General features: G+C 43.0%; 1 protein-coding gene across 1 annotated transcript; it reads left to right on the forward strand.

Moving 5' to 3' along the window:
• Window positions 1-121: 121 nt before the first annotated feature.
• On the forward strand, window positions 122-9743 carry rbm18 (RNA binding motif protein 18). The gene is made up of 6 exons (XM_080528001.1): window positions 122-247; window positions 1351-1461; window positions 5435-5561; window positions 5959-6039; window positions 7957-8042; window positions 8650-9743. Exons 2-6 carry the CDS (start codon window positions 1358-1360, stop codon window positions 8807-8809), a joined length of 558 nt encoding a protein of 185 aa, XP_080384127.1. The 5' UTR covers window positions 122-247; window positions 1351-1357; the 3' UTR covers window positions 8810-9743.
• Window positions 9744-10850: the final 1107 nt, after the last annotated feature.

Below are 10850 nucleotides of genomic sequence, written 5' to 3' on the forward strand. Positions count from 1 at the left end.
TGTGTACACCGTCATCATAACGCGACAATATCACCATAGCGCGTCATCAAATCCGACGAGAGTGTAGAATACGTCATCGTAGGTCGCCTTTGTTGTTGCTATTCTAAGCTACTACGGAGCGAGCGTGCATTACGAGGATTTTGAACGAAATGATTGATTTTTATTGACACATTGCGCCACGTACGGTAGTCATTAGTTGTGCAATAGCTCAATAGTTTATCACCAAACGACGTTTGTACCGAACAAGGTAAATTGAATCTACATTGAACTAACATACCGACCTGGCTAGCTAGCTACCTAGCTAACAGCTTGCCCTCCTCCACACCCTGTCTAGCTAGTTAGGATCAGGACTGTACTGGTACAGAATAACCGTTAGCTAGCTACAATAATGCTTATCGAGGTTTCTTCGACGTATCAATTAGTTTAAATCGTAACATATGTTCCTAGTTAAGCTAGCTAAATAGGTAGCTTAGCGAGCTAACTACTAGTTACTGGCATAGCTGACGGTTCGCCCACATCGACGTTCTGTGGTCCGTTCTACGGCATAATATAATATATTATATTATTATTATTATATGTATATTATAATATAATATAATATGGAAGATATGTAGAGGCGACTTTGGCTAAACGCACAGCAAAAAAAAAAAAAGGCAAGGAAGAAGCGGTAAAACGGTGTTAAAGCCACAAAGAGTTGGCCGTTAAACTTTAAGAAGGGAGAAAATGCCTAATTTTAACAAGAAAACAGCATTTGATTTCTATGACATCTGTCTTGCTCCAGGAGAGACATTCCACGAGAGCAGCGTTACTTTTTTGTAATGATTCGAAAGTACAGTATTATCATTTGTTCACACATTCTCACGATCTATAACAACAAAAACATAAACAATGGAGTAATTAGCTTTTGTTTTTTGGTTTAGGAAATTGTATGACAGCTGTACGAAGATTAAGTCCAAATCAAGAGCCGTAGGGCCTATGTCATTATACGCGTACTTTGGCTTTAAGCTAGCTATGTTACTATCTTGCCAATTGGCCTCTAGCTGTGTTAGAGGCTAATTGGTTCTTAAACGTATCAATTAGAAAAGATAATGTAACAAGTAGCCTAGATTTAATATTTTCTGTACCTAATAAGTTATTGATTTGCATGATAGATTGTAGATCTTTAGTGTTGAATTTTAGGGCTGCTTTTCTCATCCTGTCTTGATTGATTGAAAGTGTGGACTGTGCACTGATTTTTTCATATCAATAATTGATCAGTTGTCATTTGCTTAGAGTGAAATACTAAATATAATACACAAACTAAATGTTTTTGACCTCATCTTTCTCTGCCCCTCACTCCTTCTCTCTCAGGGCACCCATGCAGTCAGCAGTGGAGTCGGTGGAGAATGCCTCCATCATTTCAGACGTGGCACATGACGGTCATCGCCTGTGGATTGGTAACATTGATGCCAAAATCACAGAGTGAGTGAATCCCCTGACCCCCCTGGCTCTTGGAGTGCCCACTCCTCCCCGCCTCAGAGGCAATGCAGAAGAGTGCCTGTATGATTGATTAGCCATGTGTCTGTGAGCTGGAGAATGAACAGACGACATTGGGCGTGTGAAAGAGAGGCACTCAGGCATGGCGACCTGTTCTGCTGAGGGGCTGCCATCATTTCTCAGTCACCTGGTGTGTTTACACTGTCAACCTGTAGCTGGTCTTTGTGGTGCTGGAGGAGAAGGAGGAGGGAAAAATGGCACACGTTGAGGTTGGTTTTTGTGGAGCTCCTGGAAATTGTACGGCTTGGTCTCGCTGGCGTCTAGACAGGCATTTCCTTCCCCTCTACCCTCTGTTTTTCTTTAAATAACCTGGTATTATGAAAACAACAGAAATGCCCACGGGCTGGTGATTGGTAAGATTAATTAGTTCACATGCTCTGAGTGTTTGTTGTAGCAAGCCTCACTTCGGGGCTTTCTGAAAGTTACATGCAGCAGAGAGGTCCGTATTCACCTACAGGTACCTCTTTTAAGAGCAAGCCCAAAATAAGTGGATGATTGAGATGTGAGGTGAAAAAAAAGAAGCTGTGCTGTAATTTCTTAGTTATTGCTAATGTGTATTCTCTGTCAGAGAGATTGAAAAGTGAAAGTGGGGTGAAAAGGAGATGGGTAGGGGGGGGGGACGCGGTTAGCCACTGATCACTCATCTCTCTAAGGAGCTCATACTGGAAGATTCCCTTAGGGCCTTTGGCAGTACCGCTCTGCAACCTGGAAAATATTGTAAACTCCTTTTACCAAAACCACCAGATGTTTTTTTAAATTACTTGCCCCCCCCCCCCCTCTCTGCTAGTGAACAGCCAAGAGTCTTTGGTCTTATTATTTTCCCAGCTAATGAATCCACCACCTTAATGATCTCAGCGCTTTCGCATGGGGATCAGTCATGATCTCCCTCCAGATCTCTGAAATGATAGTCACTGGACATCCTTAAGCAAATGCTCAATTTTCTTTTTCTCCTTTTGGAGAAAGACTGGTGAAAAAGCACAGCTGATGTTGGGAGATCAACTGTGCTAAATGAGTAGGATAATCCATTGAGCTGAGGTCCCAAAGTCAGTCTTAGGTCCCTGCCTTGAAGGCTACATACCATCGGGATGCTACCTCCCTACTCTCTCAGAGAGCTGAAAATGGTGTGTGAATTTAGCAGGTCCAGTGTCTCCAAGCTGAAGATTTGAAACCCCATGTATCAGCCACCAGTGCTCTTTAGACAAACACCAATGAGCAACCATGTGTTTCTGCAGTCCATCTTTTGTGATGATGTCAGTCAACAGGTAAGCGTAACAATGACACGTGCTGTAGAGAGACCGAGAACAACATCTCCCCCCATCCCCCCGCCTGCCCTAAAATCTCATACCCTCTCATGCCCAGACAGGTTTCCCACAGTTACAAACACACACACACACGCAGCCCCACCCGACCCATGCACGCAACGAGAGTCTCGATAAGCACTGACACATTGACGTGGCTGCGCTCCATGGGGGCCCATTGGAGGCTGGTGATGGATCCAGCATGTGCTGCCGGCCTGCCTGCAGGTTGTTTGTGGTGCTGGGCTAGGGTACGGCAATGCCCGGTCTGTGGAAGAGGAAAGACCTGGGTGGACTGGCCCTTTGCCTCATACTCACGTGAGATGCCCATAAAAAATGACATTTGGGTCATTTAAGATGTTTCCCCCCTCTCTCTTTCTTTCTCTCTCTCTCTCTCTTTCTTTCTCTCTCTCTCTCTCTCTCTCGCTCGCTCTCTCTCTCTCTCTCTCTCTCTCTCTCTCTCTCACACACACACTGCCCTGTTATAGAGCCATCATGTACAGGGAGTTTTCGGTCCCTGACTAACTCCTGAAATATCCAGAGGAACTGCAGGTGCTGGGCCGTACCATATGGGCCTTTAACAGATGTGTTGCTTGGCTCAGGATCATGCTTTCACAGAACACCCTTAAGCAGAGATATCACTGTTCCCCTCACCGGACCTTATCCCCCCTCCTGACCTTATCCCCCCTCCCCTCTGCACATTTAACCGCCCCCTGGAGAAGTGCATTGTGGTGTGTCAAAGGCCAGAAGTGGTCCCGGTGTATCAGCCACTATCAATTCCTCAATCTGTACCACTGCAGGAAGACCCTCCATTCCAGGCTGGAGAGGGTGGAGTCTGGGAAAGTGAGAAATTCTCCTCGAAGTAAAGCTCGTGGGAGAGGAGGGGAAGACATTAATACAACGTCCAGGACCCCAGTTCTCACCCAACTCATACTTCTCCCAAGATTAAAAATAACAGTGACCAAAACAATAAAAACAACCATCCCTGTTTGTCTTACACAAGGTCCATGAACAAGGCTATTCCCAGGATGCCTAGATTGTTACTCCAGGAAAAAATAAAGGCTCACCCAAGATGTTCAATGTATGAATGGAATGTTTATGAAACAAGAGACGTCCACACTCTAGCACACTCAGTTAAAGACCTTTCACACCAGGTTATTAACCTTCACATATGAAGATGTTGGGATTTTCAGACTTTGGGTCTAAGTTTGAGGTTGATGAATATTGATGTAGGCTGTTTGCTTTACTTGAAGCTTCAGTTCAATATCAGTGGATTGTGATCAGGGGCTGTGTGCTTTCCGTCCAATATACCTGTAATGACTGTAAATGAACTGATCCGAGAATGAGGCAATAGATCAGATCATGAATTAAGTTTCTTCAACATACCCAGTCGATGTTGATGATTAAGACTTGAGATTTGGCTCGGACAGCAGGGAGAATGCGCTCTCCCACACACAGACTGCATGCTAGGCTGGCTGCGAATGCTCTCCCGACATGGACATATGGATTTGGCTGCTTCTTGTTCAGACTTCTCCCCTGCTACAGCTTGGATTGCCCATTATACATGTTCTAAATTGCTGCTCGTTCTGATTTAGGCTTGCTGATTTAGGCTCGCTGCCCGTTCTGATTTAGGCTTGATCTGTGATATGCTTAATCCATTCCCTTTTTCAGCCAATGCCACCCCCAATATATGCCACCCCCAATGTACTGCCTAAATTATTTAATGCCACCATATATAGTGTTTTGTCAACTAAATTATATTATCCAACATCAGGTTTGAGTGCATCAGCGTCAAAGTAATTCAGTACTAGGCCTTTGTGTCTTTACTATGTCTCTTTAGTCTGGGGAAGACAAACCCCTCTAAATTCCTCCCTGAAAGGTTGTACAGAGTGTACTATATAATCGAACAAGTATTTTAAAGGGTATGCTTACTACACTCCCCCTCTGACGAACAAGCACTTCATCTTATTTATGGACCCTGGATGTATTGACAATGAATCCCACTGCTTATTTCCACAGCAACAATGTTTGAATGGAATGTGGATACGTTCAATTTCCCACAACTTCCATTGGCTGAAAAGAGGCGGGTTAAAATGGCTGCTCTACGGCAGTTTACAGTAGTGAATGTTTGTCTTGAATTAGACTCTGGTGGGAATTCAGGCTTCCTCTGTTTTATTCTCTCATTGTCCTCGTGCTGTATCCTCTGTATTGTGTTAATAAAAGATTTACTGCGGCTAAAAAGGTGTAAAGAGACCTGTCATTCTAATCAGGGCTCAGCTGACAGGGAAAGCAAATATAGTCATACAATGTATGATGTATTTGTTTTGAATAGACTGTACTGTAGTTTAAGGATATGAATATGCCAGTAGCCTATAAGTGTTTGATCATTGGTTGATAAATGTCTGATAAAGCAGTAGTTTATATTGTATTTAGTAACATTGGTTAGCATTCTGGTGTTTTGTTTTAATTGTTGTTAATTATCAGTTTGGAGTTTACGATTTGCATGAACATATGACATTGGAAAGTGATTTGTTTGTTACAGTTAATCGAAAGCACTTGACATGAATATAAAAGTATGACTAATGGATTTGTTTTTATTGCAGATATCACCTGGTGAAGCTCCTGGAGAGGTTTGGGAAGGTAAAGCAGTTTGACTTCCTGTTCCATAAGTCTGGTCCGATGGAGGGACAGCCCAGAGGCTACTGCTTCGTTAACTTCCACACCAAGGAGGTACGGCCAAACATTTCATCTTACAGATCGTCTCAAACTTTGTAGAAGTGTGTGTCCTCATTGTATTTATAATGCTGTTTGTTTCAAAGGGCCTCTGAAATCGTGATTACGATCTCTTTGCGCTGCAAGTGTCTCAAGTGTGATGGGAGGCAGTCCCAAGGGTGTTATTCAGAGGAAGTGTGTGTTTATTAGCCCCATGCAAACACACACACACACACACACACACACAGACACACACACCCAGTGAGGGCTCTACTGACTGTGATCCATCATCAACCATTATTGTCTCTGTCATCTCTCCATTGTGAAGAATAATAATATAATGACACAGGTCTTGTTATTGATGGTGATTATGATTTTGATGATGATGAAGCACCTATTGTGTTCCAACCTGAAGGAGGCTGAGCGGGCAATCCAGTGCCTGAACGGAAAGCTGGCCCTGTCCAAGAAGCTGGTGGTGCGCTGGGCACACGCACAGGTAAAGGTAAGTGTCGCTCAGAGGATCGCCTCATCCTACCTTCCAAACAAAAGAAAAGATGCTATTGTGTATCTCCCTCAGTTTCCATGATGATAACTGTATCCGTGGGCGAACACTCACACACACACATTTGGGTCAGCTCAAGACAGTGTATTAAGTGGTACAAATGAAGTTCGATGCTGCGCTATAGGCAGTAGTGATGCTTGGAAAGTGAGGAATGTCTTGACAACCATGTAGGAGTTAGTGGTGCACAAATAGTAATTTGGCGTAATACAGCATAGACCTCTTACAGGACACGTGATATGATGTTTGGGCAGCAGTGTAGAACAGTAGCAGTGGTGTAGGACAGTGCTCTGGCCAGTTGGTCCCACTAGAGATGAGAGATCTGTTGGACTCCAGCAACCCAGTCTCCTAACAATAGGCAGCTGCCGTGTGGAGTAAGGAAATCCTGTATGGGCCCGAATCACGCCCCTCCTGCGCACCCCCGCCCCCACTCTCTCCCCTGAGGGGAAAGGGACACCAGACTCAGGTCAAGGTTAACAGTGCAGCCTCCTTTGACAACAACAAGCAGCGGACAAGTCTGGTTCCAGACCCCCCCCCCTCCCCTTTCAGGTCATACCCCATCAAGAATGGGAACATAACATGTGGATGCCTGTTCCCATGTCTCATGTCTTACCTGTCATTGGCGGGCATGATACACACATCTGATCTCATCCACTGAACTATCCTATCCTTTGCGATGGTTTGTCTTTCCTTGCAACTGCCTCAATCTCTATGCAATGTAACCTATAGCCACCTGGACAATGGCAATGGAGAGTTTTTGGGTTGTTTCGTCTTCTGACAGGCTAGCCTCAAACGCTGGATGTTTTTTTTTATTTTATTTTTTTATCTCAGCCGAAGCCCGTCTGACCTTCCAACCCTTGTATTTACAGATAATAGGGGGAAGAGTGAATAATCAATTTAGAGAGAGAAATATGATCATGCAGAAAATAGCCCTGCTTGCTTATCCTGCGTTTATCCATTCCTGAGGAATGCCTTTCAAAATGGAGGGAAGGGAAGGGTTCAGGGTGGTTTTGAGGTTCATTGTTTTAAACCTATTCACTGTCATACATGTGTGTGTTGCCTTCGTTATGGCCTGTATGGATGTTATTATGGCGCGAGACAGGAAAGAGAGAAAGTATTGTGTGTGTGTGCTTGTGACTGCATTTGCCAATGTTCTATAAAGAAGAAGTATTATCGTCATAACACATGTGAGACTGTTTATATCACAAAACAAAGCATATTTGTGTCTAGAAGCAAGTGATGATGAATGTGAGTCGTGAGTAGACCATGGTAAGTCTGACACCTGTCATTTCCGTCATAATGAGTGCTCTCTCGTTCTTCCTCTCTCTACAGGTTGCAGGCTGATGATGTGTTTGACGTTGGATGTTGTGAGAGGGGCAGTTTTGAGAGGAATGAATGCGCAGGCTATTGCTGTGCCATTCAGCTTCCCCAATAATGCCTCAGTCAGTGTGAGGATTTGGCTCAAAACCATGTTCCGTCCTGCGTGAAAGTAAGCTAAACGGGGCAAAGCTCCTCTCCCAGTCTGGTGGCCTGACCGGCACTGCCCCCCTCAACCGTGTGTGTGGGAGGAAGTTGCAGTTCATTCTCTAGAAAACCCTCCTCATACCTCATCATGCCCGCTGTCCTGCTATCACATGTCTTACTAGTGTCCCTGTTTTTCCTCCCTGTCTATTTGTCTGTCTGTCTGTCTTTCTCTATCTCTCTCCATCTCTGTCTCTCTCTATCTCTGTCTCTCTCTCTCTCTCTCTATCTATCTCTATCTCTATCTTTTTCTCTTGTCTATTTGTCTGTCTGTCTCTCTCTCTATCTCTCTCTCGCTCTCTCTGTCTATCTGTCTGTCTGTCTGTTTTCCAGAGGTTTGAGTCGTTCCGAGGGGATAAGAACGGCCCTGCAAGTCTGGAGCCCTCATGCAGTGCAGAGGAGCTGCCAACCAATCTGAGGTCTGCTCAGGCTCTCTGTCTCTCTGTACCCTCACACACATACACACTCCAACTCTCCCTTCCCCACATCACACTCTATTTCTCCCTTTGCATAAATTCACAAACCTTTGAAACAGTTCAGGTAGAGTGCAATAAGTGTTCTATACACAAGACCAACATGATCAATAAGCATCAGTGTTGAAGAGTTACTTAACTAGAGTTTTGTATTTGTTTTACCATCAACCACACTTAACTACGTCTTGACAAGGAAACCCAGTTGAAAGGAACTCTGTTGCGAAAAATAAATGGCCTCTTGTGGTGAAATTCAGCACAATTAGTGTTATTACTGAAACAACCATGTTTAAGATGGTCTTAAAGGGAGACTCCACAGGAAAGTGCTTTCATTTACTGTAAACTTAAAAAAGCACACTTACCACAGATCAGTGTGGAGGAAGATGTGAAGAATAAACACAGAGTTTCCTTTTTTCCTGCTGCATCCCTCCCCCACCCCACTTGCTCTCTCACTCTACCCCTCCCTCTCTTATTCACTCTCTCTCTCCTTCTCCTGCTCCTCCTCCTCCTCTTACCCTCTCTCTAACTCTCTCCCTCTCTCTCACACACATGAAAGTACGAGTGCGAAGATCCGAGCCATCGAAGCTAAGCTGCAGATGATGGAGGAGAACCCAGAGGATGATTTCCAGGGCCCCTCAGCATACGTCTACAACAAGCCCCCGGAGAATAAACGCCATCAGCCCTACAGCCGACCCTACCGCAAGTTCAGGAGATGACACACAGGAGGACCACTACCCAACTCACATCTGACGCACTGACTCTCTCCACAGTGGGCTCCTGTAGCGAGTTTAAAGACTTACACTTGAAGTGCTACCATAAAACCTGTTTGTTTGATATGGTCTGATTATTAAGTTATTACACTGTAATGGGAGAGAGGTCAGAACTCCAAACCTCTTGGGTTTGAACAGCACAAGCCATTTACAGGTGAAATCATCCATGTCTAATTTCTTTCCCCCTGTAGTGTGTATCCTATGAAGAGTTACTTTTTTTTTTTAATCCACTTTTATACAACTTCAACCAAACAATTTTTAATTACTATATATCTTATGATGTGTAGCATATTACCCCTTCCACTACCCTTGCTATAGTTTTCATTTAGGAAGTTTCCAAAACATTTGTCATGGTAATGTGTCTCATTACTGTTTTTGTGCATTGTATTGTCTTGAATTTGATGTTTTGATCATGTATTACTCCTACTTTTCACCCTGCCCATTTAGTCCTGACATTCTGTTTTCCACACATTCTGATCCACTTGCTGATTCAGCAGCATTGGCCGTGTTTCAGACCTATTAGTATATAGAATAATGTGTCTTGAAACAGAGACAATTTAATTGGTTCTTGTTATTAAGAGGTGCACAGTGCATCTTTTAATCACACATGTTTGGCTATGTTTGGGTGCGATTCAATTGACATCATGATTTACAATGCCCATAGTAGCCACTGGTTGCAGTGTTTTTATGTCTGGTGTGATGTGTAGTATTCGTTATTTTTGGAGTTGGACTGTTCAGTGGAGACGGGAAACATTGAGACCTTTTGGACAATGACACTCTTAATTTATATGCGTTGACACCCTCAGTGAACTTTGATGTGAGAAAAACAAAACTTGCTACACAACAACGATTTAATTATTTGATCATTAAATTGTCTTCAAAAAAAGAAACTGTATTTTGTGCTTTTGAGTGCTGAGAAGACTTTTGACTCTAGATTTGTGCGCAAATCTGCAAAATGCCAAGCAGCACTGTACAAACAATGAAGTTCACAATGGCACGCTATACCAGCACAGGATAACTCAATGTAATGTGCATGATAGCTTTTTCAATTGGTTTTTGTAATGCTAGTCTTTAAATAAACGCTAATTGTTTTCTTTAAAAAAAAGAATCGCCTATAGTATCGCGTTAGGTTGCTGCTGTTGCTCGTTCCCATGAGGTTTTCACCTGGAAGTTACGTGTGTTCGATGTGTGCATGTTCACGTCCACGCTAGTGGGACATAGGGCACGTATCTACCGAAGTAACAATATCTGAACAGTAATCGAATGTTTTACCTTTACAATATTTTGCATATTAGTATATTATTTTCTTGACGTAACTGACTGACACTATAGCCAATCACCATTTACTATCCAATCCGCTTTGGTCAAACCCCGACATCTCCCCAATGGTGATCATGATCGATATTTAGATGCGCACACGTCACATGTTTGCCTATAGGCCTATTGTATTGATATGAGTGTAAGATTTGCATACGAAAGAGTAGTTGGCCTTGTGTATTAATTGGGAGATATAGACATGATTAGCCTCCATGTAAATCATCAGTTCACAAATCATTTAATAGATTAGAATTATTACATTGCAAGTTTTGATACTGCGTGTTAAAATACATTTTAAACTCCTGTGAAACCCGCTTGTTGCCGTTAGGTCGTTCCTTAAAAATAAGGGCTATATACTCCCTAAATTATCAGCAACTATATAGGCTATTATTTCATTACAAGGGGAAAGATTTGGGTCAGAATATGAGGACCAAATTACATGAATAAAAGAAAGCCTGAAGAAAGCAGCATTTAGATTGATGACAATGGGGGGTGCATGAGCAGCATCGCTTTCGTTAGGTCGCTCTCAGAATAAACATAATGATCAAAGGCCTACAGTGTTACAACAGTGTTAATGATAATAATATGCATAGTAATCATACTGGAATTATTATTGACATGTATATTATGGGCATTATTATTATTATTATTATTATTATTATTATTATAA

This window comes from Nansenia antarctica (assembly GCF_963989245.1).
Source record: "Nansenia antarctica genome assembly, chromosome: 4".
Classification (NCBI taxonomy): Eukaryota; Metazoa; Chordata; class Actinopteri; order Argentiniformes; family Microstomatidae; genus Nansenia; species Nansenia antarctica.